This window comes from Dendropsophus ebraccatus, chromosome 7 (genome assembly GCF_027789765.1).
Source record: "Dendropsophus ebraccatus isolate aDenEbr1 chromosome 7, aDenEbr1.pat, whole genome shotgun sequence".
Lineage (NCBI taxonomy): Eukaryota > Metazoa > Chordata > Amphibia > Anura > Hylidae > Dendropsophus > Dendropsophus ebraccatus.
Genome location: NC_091460.1, coordinates 45891030 through 45906679, shown reverse-complemented (window position 1 = coordinate 45906679; position 15650 = coordinate 45891030). Strand labels below are relative to the sequence as shown.

The window sequence follows — 15650 nt, the reverse complement described above, 5'->3', positions numbered from 1 at the left end:
CATTAAAGTCTATAGAAAAACAGCCATCATAATGCACACAAACTGCGTTCACACTACGTATATTTCAGTCAGTATATGTATATTTCAGTCAGTATATTTCAGTCAGTATTGCAACCAAAACCAGGAGTGGATTAAAAACACAGAAAGGATCTGTCCACACAATGTTGAAATTGAGTGGATGGCCGCCATTTAATGGCAAATATTTGCTGTTATTTTAGAACAACGGCTGTTGTATTGAAATAATGGCCGTTATTTACTGTTATATGGCGGCCATCCACTCAATTACAACATTGTGTGATCAGATCCTTTCTGTGTTTTTTATCCACTCCTGGTTTTGGTTGCAATACTGACTGAAATATACGTAGTGTGAACGCAGCCTATTTGTATTTTTTTCATTCAGTGCACAGACAGGCAATTTTCCATAGACTTTAATGTAGCATATCATTAGATATGACTGTGTTTTATACCTATTTTACTAACACACTTTGCTTTAACTTTACTGTGTGTGAACATAGCCTCATACTTATCAACACTTTGGGGGACATTCATGAAAGGGGAAAAAGTTCAAGTTCTACTCCTTCTCCCTGGCGTACGCCTGCTGTAGCAGGGGGGGTTCGTCAAGGCGGGGAGAAGGCGAGGCTTCCTCCCACGCCTCATTTATCATGAGAGAAGCTTAAATCATGATCCAAATATACACCTGTTGGAAGCCATAGTACAGGAAAACGTGAGCGAGCATCGGCATAAAAATAATTAACGTGCTTATTATTTATTACCTATTCCCTCCCCCCCCCCATTTTTTTTTTCACCCATGGTTTTATTTTGATGTCTGTAAAACATAAAAAAAATACTGTATTTATTGTATTTGTAACAGATCAGTTACAAAAATTATTTTCTCCTCCTAAGGGATAAATCACTGGATAGGAAACTCAAAAATTTGAAAACCGACTGTCACAATAGTTGAAAAATTGTCACATTTTACTATTAGAAATTACGGCTGTTTTTTTTTTTTTTTAAGTTATTTAATACTGCCATACAAAACTGTGTGTGAACAAAGCTTATAACAAGAACAGTCTTTGCATCTGCTGCATATAAGTGCCATTTTGCAATTTTAGTATTATGATTATATTCACACAACTTCTTTTTTTGGCCATTTTATGGGTGTCTTCTGACACACTGTATTACATTGGTATTGTTGTCTCAAAATGGAGGCTGATCGATAAAACGGCTGTAAAATACATAAAAAACAAACAAACTGTTCTTTTAGACCAACATCAGCCAAGCCTCGTCTACTTTGAGTGACTTTATCCTTACCTGAATAGAAACTATGTTAAAAAAGAAAAAAAAAACTACAAAAATACAATATTTAAAGTGGTACATTCTCAATAGGGAATAATTTATATTCCGTATAATATGTTTAGATGAGAAAATTGGGTTATTAAGTCTAATAGGTCACCATACTCCAGTGGAACTGGTTGTAGTTTTGGAGAGGGGGTCTTAACATCCTTTTAATATCAGTCTTTTTTGCATGATCATCCATCTATATCACCTTGAGTACAATGAGCATACAATATCTAGAAAGAAATGACCCATACATGACTAAGGTCATAGCTTCATTCCCTATATAATGAGGGTGTTAGGATAATGGAAATAAAACGTCTGTTACAGTCGGGAGGTGATGATGATGAAAGAAGCTCCACATGAAGAGCTGTTCAGGCAAAGTGTTAGGACTTCTTTTGAAGTTACATTAGAAACACATTCTACACAGACATGTCTGGGATCCATTAGCTGTGAAGGATCAATTCCCATTCACTTGTATAAAGGAAGTGTTCCATGATTATACGTAAGTTATAGAGAACCAACTGATCCACATGAAAGGGTCACGGGGTTTTTTTTTTGTTATAAAAACTTCTATTTATCTACTGTACCAATTACGGAATATTAGCTCCTATAAAAAACAGTCCCTTAGGACTAATACATAATGTCTTCCGCAGTCACATTTGCCTCTTCAGTCTTCGTCTTAAATTTAGGAAGCCGGATCGCGCTCACTGCCATTAACAACATGTTAAAAGCGTGAGTCGCCCCACTTGCCACGCACAACCAGAATGAGTCTTCGTACTGTTCTTCAAGAATGACGATCCTGAAGACGTTTTCACGGAAGTTTGCAATCCTCTCTGTCAGCCGGTGAAGCTGGACGGCAGCAATGAAGCTGGTGACTGCGAACACGATGAACAGACCTGCAATACAACGTGCAATATTAGAGATATGGAGGTATGTATAGTAGGGACCCTTTCAGTCCTATGGACATGTAATCTATTCAATACGTGTTGTTGTTTTTTTTTCCTTTACTGGATGTAAGTAGTGCATACAGCTAATAAAAGGTAATCCCTATGTATGTTACCCAAATGGAGGCCAGAACTGCACTATTTTGGCCTCCATAAGGTGATGGAGGTCTATCGGTATGTTCATTGTATACAGCAAGAGCTTTCCCAGTGCACATTGGAAATGTACATAATCTTTCTCTTTATAATTGAATCATTCAAAGTTTCCACCAAATAATAATGGAGATGGGACTAACCAAGACTGGGCCCTCTCCCTAAAGGCCCCATAATGGCCGTATCTTTTAATATGGCATATATAACTATGAATTTACCTGCAATGAAATTCCAGAGACATATACCGGCAGGACCCTTGATGGACCGATATGGGACTTTCAGTGCATTATATACACAGAATCCAAAACTGATCAGCGCAAAGGAAATGGCAGCACAGAGGAAGAGAATGATGATCACATGCAGCGCGGTGTTCAGTGTTTTCACCAAGTCTGGAAATACTGTAGGTAGAAAATACAACACTGTTCATCCATAGTTACATAGTTAGTATGGTTAAAAAAAGACACATGTCCATTAAGTTCAACCGTGTCTGGTACTGTAATGATTCCTACAAAAAAAACTAGGATCCTTGTAATATAACAAGAAGCCTTTGGCTGCAGTGGTTGTATGTGCTGTATAGAGAGGGACTGGGAAGTAGAGGCTCGCACTGTTTTGTTTTATGTTTCTAGGTAGAAAAAACAGCCTCTAAAACAGCTTGCAAATCAGCATTGTTTTTACATGTACAGTGGTGCCTTGGATTACGAGCATAATTAGTTCCGGAGCGGCGCTTGTAATCCAAATCCACTCTTAAACCAAAGCAAAAAATTTCCCATAAGAAATCACTGAAATACAGAAAATTGGTTCCCCGCCCCCAAAATAATGATTTATTATTCTGAATAACATGTAAAACAGATGAAACAAACATTAAGAAACAGCAGAATATGTGATTTTTATAAGTTACTGTACAGTAATGGAGAGGATGGGAAACACAAGGGCGGACAGAGACTACAAGGAGTATGAAGAAATGAGCAGGACATATGTGGGCACATACATGCTGCACTCTCTGTCCGGGGAGAGAGAGGTTACAGCTATGGAGAGATCACCTCCACAGTCCTGTCCCCTGGTGCAAGCCCCAGTCTGAGGTAGATCTGCTATGAAAGGTGAGGGAGAGCTCCTGCTTCAGAGTACAGTGCTGTAGACCTCGCTACGCAGGCCATGCCCCTCCCCCACTCCCACCCAGTACAGGGAGCTCTTAAACGAAAGCAATGCTCTTAAACCAAGTCACAATTTTGAAACCAAAACGCTCTTAAACCAAGGTACCACTGTACTTTTTAGACACACTGGGTGCAAGCCCTCTGCTCCCCAGTATGGCGATATATCCTCTCCTCTGTGACATGGCTCCATTGATTCTAATGTAACCACGTCAAAGAGGGGAGGGGATATCCCCACACTGGGGGGCGGCGGGCTTGCCCCTCAGTGCTCCGGGGTGGGCCGGTGCTCCAGAAAAGACTGGTGCCGAGCACGGGAACCGGGTCGCATTTGAAAAAAGGACCGCAGATTGATTGAGGTAGGAAAAAAAAGAAAAGCAGCCATGTACCTGATGGTACATTATCATGATCATGATCATTAATAACAGCCTTTGATTTTCAACAACCGCCGTTATTTGCTTTTATTTTTACAATGTGGGAACATAGCCTTAATATTATGGCAAAGGGACCAGTAACATAGCAGTTGCTTTGGGACTCAAAATTGAACAGGGCCCATATCCTCTGAAACTGAAACTGTTTGCACAAATGTTAGGCAAGTGAGTTTTTCACTATATTTACAGACTCTTTGGAAAATGAAAGGTGGAATCTGATTGGTTGCTAGGGGCAACTGAGCCAGTTTTACTTTACACCATGCTTGATAAAGCTCCCCCATTGGGGTGTGATCACAGAGCCATCAAATGTGTCACAAATAGTCAACAGGGTTGCGAGAAAAATGTTGAGAAAAAAATAACAAAAATTAACAGCCAAACACTTGAGAAGAAACAAACGTGAAGCGACCAGTGCTGTCCTCCAATGCTGTCTTACTCATGAACTGCAGTGCCCAGAAGTACAAGGTGTTGTTCACTTCTTAGAGACATGGCCAAGTTAAGAAAGCCTAAAACTTGCCTACTAAAAACATAGCAGGCATCAAGATTGGGACAATAAATATCTGAAGACAGACTTTTCAAAGATTTATGAACTTATAAGAGTGACTCTTGACAAACACAATGTATGGTCCTGTGGTTGGATCAGTAACACGCACAGAGCACTACTTCCACTCCAGCAATGTGGAGGTGAGGTACTACTATAGGGCTGGTATTGATTAAGATAAGCTAGATGGACCTGTGCTGAAGGTGGACTCAAAACCAACTCCCAATCCCACTGCCACTTTTTACAGGACACTTTCTTCAAACAGCGGTACAGGAAAGAGTCATCTTTCTCCCAAGAGAACCATTATTTTTATGTAGGACAATGCCCTATCACATGCTTTGAAGTACTCCACTGCATAGCTGGACAGTAAAGGCCTTAAAGATAAACTTATGAGCCCTTCTTCAGAGGAAGATTTACAATGACTGAAGGAAACCAGTCGCCTCTCTGAGCAGTGTCTGGGAGGCTGGGGTTGCCGCTGAACAAAAAGTTGATTGTTAGCAGATTAAGAAACTGACAGACTCCATGGATGGGAGGATTATCACTGTTACTAAAAAGAATGGGGGCTATATTGGTCCCCCTCCTGATAGTCTGTAAGCTCATGCAAGCGAGCAGGGACCTCACTCCTCATGTATGGATAATTATATGTATATCTCTGTAAAGTGCTGCGGAATCTGTTGGCGCTATATAAATAAAAATTATTATTATTATTGGTCACCAGGCATCATCTGACATTGTCATGGGCTTCTTTTCAGTGCTTTTGTGTCACAATATACATTGTGACCTTTTGTGTGAGCAATATTCCTGTACTATGTTCTAAACTTCCTGCTAAAGTCCATCATGATGATCATGGTAGAGTGGAAACTTAATAGAAGTTTTGCTGGGGGTCACCATGGTGAATTGGTACTGTATGTCTGTGAGAGACATTATGGGGAAGATTTACTATTACTTGCTAGACAGTGCAGACTTAGACAACACGGTCTTATAATGTAACACCTTTAGGCTATGTTCCCAAAATTATGGCCATAATTTGCCTAATTTTGGCATAAAGAATAGCAGCCCTCCAAAAAGGTGGCCATAAGCTGGCAGAAAAATAATGTGTGAACATAGTCTTAGACTACCAAGTCATTTCTTGTCTAAGGTTGGGTTCATACTGAGGAATTTTCGCGGATAATGTCAGAATTCCGCTGTCTGTCTGCACGGCCGCGCGCCTTTCCGCCGGCTCCATAGCCACCATTCTATGGGCCGGCGTATTCCGCTATCCGCCAAAAGAAGTGACATGTGACTTCTTTCGGCGGTTAGCGGAATACGCCGACCCATAGAATGGTGTCTATGGAGCCGGCGGAAAGGCGCGCGGCCGTGCGCGCGGACAGACAGCGGAATTCCACAGACATTATACATTATACATTAAAATTCCTCAGTATGAACCCACCCTTAGGCCATGTTCACACAATGTACAGTATGTTTTACATAAATCACGGCCGTTGTTGCAATTTGCAACTACAGCCGTGATTTATGCAAAACATATGTTGCATTTGAATTAATGGAATCCCGTCCAGAGCGTATACACCTGGTATACGCTCTGGCCGTGATTCCATTCGATTGTGTGAGAAACTGTCAGTTTTCTGCGGCCACTATTCATTGAATAGTGGCCGCACAGAACATGTCCGTTCACACAATGGAGTGTGCGGCTTCGGCAGCATGCTTTATTGTGGGTAACGGCGAATTGGGATGGGAGTGGCCTTATGGGAGTGGCCTATCTCAGTTCCCTTAGAGAATGAATGGAATGGTACTGCACATACTGTATGTGAATACCGCTCCACTTTGACCAGAAACTTGGGTCCCCATTCTCAAGACTGCGTGGATCTCTGTGATCAGACACATTTAAGGGTTTCTTTTCCATGGTGGTACAACCCCTTTAAGCAGAATACTAGGTAAGAATACCAAATACATGTTCACACAACAAGACATGGGAACTATTGCAAAGGTCTTACTGGTGCACAATAAATATTTACTCACTTTTGAATGTGAAATTTCGCTTTCCCAATCCACATTGGCGCACTTTGCCCCCCTGAAAAAGTCCGTAGTAGATGCTCCCAATAAACTTGACCAGCTCTGGATCTGAGGCATTGACCAAATCGACTCCTGTCTGACAAAGCGTCTTACCAGTCATCCATTTTTGAGTCGCCATGGCAATAATGATCAGCAGGAACGACACAAAACTTAACGCAGAAGCCAAGGAGAATATAATTTTCTTGAAGCACCCAGGCATTATAAAGTGTTCACGAAATCATCCCTGGCACTTCCATGCAGCAGTAACACTGTGTATTAGCACTCCCGTATCTCTGTGGATGCACATCCTGGGAATATTCCATGGTTAACCTTGTCGTGGATCAGAGAGGGTATGCAGTACCTTATGTAACACAGGCTGTAGGCAGAGGGGCATCTTGCAATGCAGATCTTCAGCAGAGTGTAACAGTGGTGTAGGTTGGATCCTAGAGGCAGTAACCCTATCTCCAGGGCTCTGCTAGTGTTTCATCAGACCGCCGTATTGTCTCCTAGGTAAATACTCAGATGACAATCACTATACTGCAAGGTTAGATCCACAGCTCTTACTCTACATCTTGTGTAGAACAAACTGAGCTCAAATACATATCCAAAAATATTCTGTACTTTATGTCTTTCAGGTTTTTTTTTTTTATTTAATTTTCCTGTCCGTTTCCATTAAATAGATAAAGTTAATGCCAATAAAGGTGTTGTCCCCAAAACAAGAAGTTATTCCCTGTCAATAGTATAGTGGATAACTAGCTGATCATATGACCACTGAACCCTCAATGATTCCAAGAATGGAGGTCAAGTTTTCCTCTAGTAAATGGAATGGCACTGTATATGCCTGGCCAGCAGTCCATTCATTCTCTAGGGGAATGATGAGGTCAGAAGTCCCATAGAGAGTGAAGCGAGCACTGCTACTCCACAGGGCATGTTTCATTTATGTTCCAGAGATTGATGGGGTCCCAGAAATTGGACCCCGAACTAATCAGTTATTTAATCCCTATCCTGTGGATAGGAAATAACTTTTTATGTCGGAATAACCTTCAAACAAGTTTTTGTTTTGATTAAAAAAAAAATAAATGTGCCTTGGGAGATATATATATATATATATATCTATGGTCTAAACTAAAAAAAATAATCAAAATATTACGTATACAGTAAGCCAGCAAGATCCCCCCTAGTCTTAGCTGCAGCCAGCCACATTTCTATAAATCAGATTGATGTAATTTTCTCTAAACCCTCGCAATCAGTTATTATTGCCAGGGATAGATGCCTCTGGTCTGACTGGTAATCCATATACAGACTGAGGCTATGTTCACACAACATACTTTTTATGAAAAGAGCGGCTGTTGTTTTCATAATGCTATATTCTTTTCATGCAAACAACGACCGTAGTTTCACACAATGTATTGAACAACGGTCGTCGAAATTATGTTTGTGTTCATTTTTTCTGGACATTGTCCATTGTTTATACACAACGTCCGTTTTTTATACATAGTGGGAACATAGCCTGAATTAGTTGCTTATTATAGATAGATGTGTAATTCATCCCTTGTGTGGCCCGGGAAACTAAGATTACATTCACATGGAGCTGCGAAGTTAGTGCAGATGGCAAGTCACAAAATTTTTATAACGTTTATAACGTTTTGCCATCTATTTGGCTCGACTCATGCCAGGTAGGTGGACAGGGGCGTCGCTAGGTTAACATGTCCAGGGCCCAATCCCTGAAGGAATCTATGGTAACCCTGAATGTTTTTGGCCCAGCAGGGACTCCAGTCTGATGCCGGACTCTCTGCTCCTGCACTGTATGGAGCGTCCCTGCTGTCACCTGTTAGGACACAGACACAGCTGACAGGAGGTACAGAGCAGGCAGCCATCAGCCCTATGCTGTATGTCTTTCACTTCTAGATCACAGGCTCTGTTAGACCTGCATCTACAAGTGATCTGGAGCAGCAAGTGATGTCTTTATCTCCATGAGATCAGTGATCAGCGTGCACCTGGAAGCATCCAGGGGGACAGAGCAGCATGGGAGCCACTGAAGAGGTGAGTAGTTGGTTTGTTGTTTCACTTGATGTCAGGGGTCATGTACAGATTCAGCAGAGCAGTTTGTCACTTGACCCTGCAGGGTGTATTGCTCGCACAGTATGTATATTCATATAGATAACTGTGTCAAATTACATACTCAGCTCTACTGTATCTGTCTATGGCTGACTACAGTATGTGTACTACCATCTATTGAGGCCAGGAAGCTTCCATCACAGTGTACTATGGACTATGAGCTATATGTAGTTTTTTTATGGAAAGAGATAGGGGGGGGGGGCAGGGGAGAAGGGGGATTACTACTAATTGGGGACACAGAAGAGGGTTTTTTTTTACTGCTTGGGAGCATAGGAATGGGGATTATTAATACTTAGGCGTTCAGAAGGGGTATTCTAACCACTTTGGGGATTTTTACTACTTGGAGGGCACAGGAGGGGCAGGGGCAGATTAAATTCACCATGGGCCCCGAGCTGTTTCCCAAGCTTGGGGCCCCCAACCCACTGTAACTATGGCAGCACTAGCTTTAGTCTTTTTCCTCCATAAAGCAGCCTGTAAAGGACCTGTGGTGACATCATGTAACGCCTGGAGTAGTGGATCCACTGGACCGTCACCAGCGATGGCACTAACCTCACCAGGGAGCGGAGTCTAAGGGGCCGCTGGTATTCACCAGAGCCCGCCGCAAGGCGGGATGGACTTGTTGCGGCAGGCGACCCCCAGGTCGCTACCCCTGGCTTGGTTGCTAGTGACGGCAGGCGAGGCGTGGCAGGAGCAGTAGGCAGGAGATAATGCTGGCAGAGGTCTGTAGGCGTAACCGCAGGTGACAGGCTGAACACAGGAGCAATGGAGTGACAGGGGAGCAGGAACCAGGAACAAGGACTAGGGACCAGGTAGCGGATAGGTATCAGGAACAAGGACTTGGGACCAGGTAGCGGATAGGTATCAGGAACAAGGACTTGGGACCAGGTAGCGGATAGGTATCAGGAACAACAGGGGGCTGGGCCAAACGCTATGGGAAGCATGTAGAGGCTCCAACACAAGGGACAGGGCATGCTGGGATTTATAGGGAGTGATTGGTGCAACTAACCAATTAAGGGCGGACTGGCCCTTTAAATCTGAGACAGCCGGCGCGCGCGCGCCCTAGGAGGCGGGGACGCGCGCGCCGGCCGGCACAGACGGAGACAGGAGCGGAGGAGAGGTGAGGCGCCCCCAGGGGCCGAACTAGCATCAGCGCCGGGTCCCTGCACAAGGACCCCGGCGGCTGCATGGGGCAGGAGGAGGTCGCGGCGGCGGCCCGGAACACGGGCCGCCGCCGCGGCCGTGACACATCATTGGCAAATCATGGCAGAACTGTATCCTGGAGATAATACACCACTGAAAGTATAAGTCTTTTTGGTTGGCCATGGGCCCCCCAGGAGCTATCGCCCAAAACTGACCTATTATAGTCTGCTACTGAGGAGGGGTGATTAATGTGAATTGAGGGCAAAGAAGGAATTATTATAACTAGGGGGCAAAGAAGGAGGCATAACAGTGTGGAGGAGCAGAAGGGATCTTATTGAAGCATACCTGTCACAAAAACTAACTTTTGACATGTCTAGGTTTTTTTGAGTGGGGGAGCTATTTCAGTTTACGCCTCAGGCAGCAGAGAAGCTAGAATCGGCCCTGGCATGCACAGCTGTGCTGGCAGTTCAGAAGATTCCTATTCCACTTGTGCCGATATTTTGGTAAACTGTTTTATTTTTAAGCCTTTCAGACTTCTGATATCATGTACTGTATGTGACATTAAAACGTGTTAGATAAACATACTGTTGTATGTCAAACCTCTTATTGAGCAAGTTGCAACTCAGCAGACCCATGCCCTGGATGTTTTAAGATCCTAGCAACACCCCTATAGGCAGGCCCGCTTCTGCCATGAGGCGGAATGAGCCTTCCGCCTCAGGCGGCAGATTTTGCGGTCCGGCAGGGGGCGGCATTATGTCCCCCCTGCTGTCATTTTTGTTAAGTATCACTTAACAAAAATGACAGCGGCCGCTCACCTGTCCCGTCGCCCGCGCTCTCCACATCCCGTCAGGTCCCGCGATGTCACCCTGCAGCTGTCACGGACCTCCAGGCTGTGGTGAGTGCCCGGGGTCGGTGGGGGACGCGCTGGGGTGATCGGGTCGCGCGTTACCGCCCCGCGCGACCCGATCACCCCACTCACTCACCACAGCCTGGAGGTCCGTGACAGCTGCAGGGTGACATCGCGGGACCTGACGGGATGTGGAGACAGCAGAGAGCGCGGGCCGGCTGCGGTGTGGGACAGGTGAGTGGATGGCTGCGGCGACGGGGGGGGGGGGGGCCGTGGAGTGCCGGCCATCACTCGGGGCGGCCGCCTGAGGTTTGCCTCAGGCGGCAGAAACCACAGAATCGGCCCTGCCTATAGGTGGAGCGAGAGTGGAATGGTGGGCACTAGAGATGAGCAAAGCAGACTGAAATTCATTTTGCGAGCTTCGTGAATTTTTGGTCAAATCCGTTAAGATTTGCGAATCAAATCTTAACGAATTTCATTAAAACAGCCAAAACTATAGTAGCCACAATACTGGGACTATTACAGAAGGCTAAATTTGTTAAAGCATGTTGTTGTAAAAGTGTTAAAAGATCGGAAAATCACATTTATAAAAATGTCAATCAGCCAGTCAATCATTCAATTCCCGCCATTCCTCTCCTCTCTGTCCCTAAATCGCTCTGTTAGTCTCTCCCTGCTCTGCTCTAACTGCCTGCTGCCATTCTGCTCTCTCCACCACACACAGCCGACTGGCCTTCTACCTTACATAATATAGAGGGGGAGGGGGAGGTGCTGCCCAGTGCGGCTCCAGACAGCATGTGTGGCCACCATTTTGTTTTTTTGCAAATTTCCTTAACGAATTGGCGGTATTTCGCTTCGCTTATCTCAAGTGGGCACAGCTGGGTGTGAAAGCTTTGGAGTTTTTGCCTTGTTTCACACATAATAAAACTTCCTTTTTTAGTTTCTAACAACTTCTCAGATTACTTTTGTAATTGAATGAGCGACTGGGGAGTGGGAATAGATGATGGAGAATGAAGCCTGGTAGTTTTCATACAAAGGGATGGTGAAAGCATCAGAACATACAGCTGCGCTCGTCTTTGTGGAGCTGTCATCATATAGAAATAACCATGTGTATATAGATGATCTAGAAGCTTAGTCTTGGAAATTAAACCTTTTGTATGAAAATGGATGTTATTACTGTTTGGAATATACTGTTATCATAGAAAGAATATACTGTAACACTCATCACAGCAAAAGAGTGGTGAGTGCTATTACCCAGGGGTGTAAGGTGTTGGGTGCGGTCTATCAGTAAGTAGTGAATACAAGAAAACAGCAGGAAAGTGCCCAGACCTCAGGAAGGACAGCTGATCAAAGATATTAGTTCTGTGGGTTTTATGACTTGTCCACCCTTGAATACCAGTTTATTTTTAAATAGGTTTAAAATTCTGTGCTTATTATGGGGCGTCATATGCCATGCATATATTTGCTATGTTCACATACAGTATTTCCATCAGTTTTCTTTTCAACCAAAACCAGAAGTAGGTTGAAAACACCACAATTGGGCACATCTTTCCATTATCATTTTGCCTTGTCAGTTCCACTCCTGGTTTTGGTTAAAAAAAAAAAACTGACCAAAAGACTGATGGAAATACAATGTTTGAACATAGCCATAGAGTGACCTTTATGTCATCCTATTATAGGGTGGTGATGGTACGGGTATTGGTGCTGGACCTGTTAGTTCTTGAAAGGAGAAAGAAATCAGACCAATGGGTGCTGGAAAGTTACACAGATTTGTGAAGTACTTCTTTTAAAAAAAAAAAAAAAAAAAAGCCTTCCAGTACTTAAAGGGATACTCTAGAGAGGGAAAAGGTGTTTTTAAATCAACTAGTGTCAAGTTATACAGATTAGTAAATCACTTTGATTTACATTTTTTTGTACTTATCAGCCCCTGTGTGTCCTGCAGGAAGTGGAGTATTCTTTTTCCAGCCTGACACAGTGCTCTCTGCTGACATCTCTTTCTGTGGCAGGAACTGTTTAGACCAGTAGAAAAGTCCAATAGAAAACCTCTAGTGCTCCCCACAGTTCCTGACATGGACAGAGGTTGCAGTATCCCAACACCATATCAGGCTGGAAAGAATACAACACTTCCTGCAGGACTCACAGCAGCTGATAGGTTCAGAAAAGCTTGAGATTTATATATCTGAGATCTGCATAACTTTCTGGCATCAGTTCATTTGAAAAAAAAATAAAAATAAATTCTCTAGAGCACCTCTTTAACAGCAAACCTCTGCTGCCATGGACAGTTCCTGACATGGTCAGAAGTAGAAGTAGATTGGAAAGAACTACAATAACTTCTTCAGGGCATACAGCAGCTGATAAGTAGTGGAAGACTGGAGTTTTTTTACATAGAAGCAATTTACGATTCTTTATAAGGCTATGTTCACACAATGTCAAAAATAGAGAAAGGGGGCCTCTTTTGCAATTTAAAGGGAACCTGTCACCCCCCTTGCCGGGGCAGAGCCCGGCCGACCCCCTGGTGCAGACCCATATACTTACCGCTTCCATGAAGTCCCGCTCCTGAACCCTGTCTCGCCGCCACGATATCCCCGTCCGAAGTTGTGCGCGGGCTTCCAGAGATGAGTCCGATGCCCATAGAGAATGACGGCTCAGTCATTCTCTATGAGCGTCGGACTCATCTCTGGGAGTCAGGTAAATCGGTCAGTTAAATCGGTGCCGCGGACGTCAAAATAATGATCATGACAATTACTTTTGGACGTCTTTTGCAAACAGCGGACGTTTTTTATTAGTTGTTCACACACAGATTTTCTTTTTTCACCGTTCTTTTAACCAACAGCAGGGCCGCATTTACCAGTAGGCACTCGTGGTCCGGTGCCTAGGGCAGCAGCTTTCAGGGGGGCAGCACCAGGGAGCAGGGGGAAGGAAACAACTTATTTTATTATTATTTTTTTTTTAGTCTTACCACCTCCTGTTCAGACTTGTCAGTAAATCTGGTGTCTTTTCAAGGGGGGGTGGGGGTATGGTGGTATTGGTCAGGTCTGTTATGGCGATGTTATCCAGTCACAGTATGGTGGTATTGGTCAGGTCTGGTATGGCAGTGTTACCCAGTCACAGTTTGCCGGTATTGGTCAGGTCTGGTATGACAGTGTTATCCAGTCACAGTATGGCGGTATTGGTCAGGTGTGGTGTGACAGTGTTATCCAGTCACAGTATGGTGGCATTGATCAGGTCTGGTATGGTGGTGTTATCCAGTCACAGTATGGCGGTATTGGTCGAGTCTGGTATGGCAGTGTTATCCAGTCACAGTATGGCAGTATTGGTCAGGTCTGGTATGGCAGTGTTATCCAGTCACAGTATGGCGGTATTGGTCAGGTCTGGTATGACAGTGTTATCCAGTCACAGTATGGCGGTATTGGTCAGGTCTGGTGTGGCAGTGTTATCTAGTCACAGTGTGTCAGTATTGTTCAGGTCTGGTATGGTGGTGTTATCCAGTCACAGTATGGCAGTATTGGTCAGGTCTGGTATGGCAGTGTTATCCAGTCACAGTATGGCGGTATTGGTCAGGTCTGGTATGGCAGTGTTATCCAGTCACAGTGTGTCAGTATTGTTCAGGTCTGGTATGGTGGTGTTACCCAGTCACAGTATGGTGGTATTGGTCAGGTCTGGTATGGTGGTGTTATCCAGTCACAGTATGGTGGTATTGGTCAGGTCTGGTATGGTGGTGTTATCCAGTCACAGTATGGTGGTATTGGTCAGGTCTGGTATGACGGTGTTATCCAGTCACACTATGGCGGTATTGGTCAGGTCTGGTATGGCAGATTCATCCAGTCACAGTATGGCGGTATTGGTCAGGTCTGGTATAGCTGTGTTATCCAGTCACAGTATGGCGGTATTGGTCAGGTCTCAGATGACAGTGTTATCCAGTCACAGTATGGCGGTATTGGTCAGGTCTGGTATGGCAGTGTTATCCAGTCACAGTGTGTCAGTATTGTTCAGGTCTGGTATGGTGGTGTTATCCAGTCACAGTATGGCAGTATTGGTCAGGTCTGGTATGGCAGTGTTATCCAGTCACAGTATGGCGGTATTGGTCAGGTCTGGTATGGCAGTGTTATCCAGTCACAGTGTGTCAGTATTGTTCAGGTCTGGTATGGTGGTGTTACCCAGTCACAGTATGGTGGTATTGGTCAGGTCTGGTATGGTGGTGTTATCCAGTCACAGTATGGTGGTATTGGTCAGGTCTGGTATGGTGGTGTTATCCAGTCACAGTATGGTGGTATTGGTCAGGTCTGGTATGGCGGTGTTATCCAGTCACACTATGGCGGTATTGGTCAGGTCTGGTATGGCAGATTCATCCAGTCACAGTATGGCGGTATTGGTCAGGTCTGGTATAGCTGTGTTATCCAGTCACAGTATGGCGGTATTGGTCAGGTCTGGTATGGTGGTGTTATCCAGTCACAGTATGGTGGTATTGGTCAGGTCTGGTATGGCAGTGTTATCCAGTCACAGTATGGCGGTATTGGTCAGGTCTGGTATGGTGGTGTTATCCAGTCACAGTATGGTGGTATTGGTCAGGTCTGGTATGGCAGTGTTATCCAGTCACAGTATGGCGGTATTGGTCAGGTCTGGCAGTGTTATCCAGTCACAGCATGGCGGTATTGGTCAGGTCTGGTATGGCAGTGTCTAGCTGTCTATGTGGCCCTGACTAACAGCCGTCATTGCACTAAGAGAAGCCTTGACAGCTAGTTATTTTAGACTCAAAATAATGGACGTAATTTTAAACGGACCTGAAAAAACTTTGTGTGAACATAGCCTAACTCTCTAGCTCCAGTTCTCTGGGACACCCCTTGTATCGCAATGAGGCTATGTTCACACTTAGTATTTCTGTCAGTCTTTTGCTCAGCATTTTTTTCAACCAAAACGAGAAGTGGGTTAAAAACACAGAAATCTTTTCATTAT

General features: G+C 44.3%; 1 protein-coding gene across 1 annotated transcript; it reads right to left on the bottom strand.

The window, feature by feature from the left end:
* Positions 1–1968: 1968 nt before the first annotated feature.
* CLRN2 (clarin 2) lies at positions 1969–6815 on the bottom strand. The gene is made up of 3 exons (XM_069976466.1): positions 6563–6815; positions 2651–2830; positions 1969–2234 (listed from the first exon to the last, which is right to left on the bottom strand). The coding sequence occupies exons 1-3, from the start codon at positions 6813–6815 to the stop codon at positions 1969–1971; spliced, it is 699 nt and encodes a 232-aa protein (XP_069832567.1).
* Between the last annotated feature and the right edge of the window lie 8835 nt (positions 6816–15650).

What these genes read in the sequence shown, in the direction of transcription:
- CLRN2 (XM_069976466.1), bottom strand. Translation starts at nt 6,815, where the DNA reads ATGCCTGGGTGCTTCAAGAAAATTATATTCTCCTTGGCTTCTGCGTTA. An exon ending in GCGAAATTTCACATTCAAAA is followed by an intron (nt 2,831 to 6,562) that starts GTGAGTAAATAT and finishes TTCTACCTACAG; the next exon opens with TATTTCCAGACTTGGTGAAA. An exon ending in TCTCTGGAATTTCATTGCAG is followed by an intron (nt 2,235 to 2,650) that starts GTAAATTCATAG and finishes GTTGTATTGCAG; the next exon opens with GTCTGTTCATCGTGTTCGCA.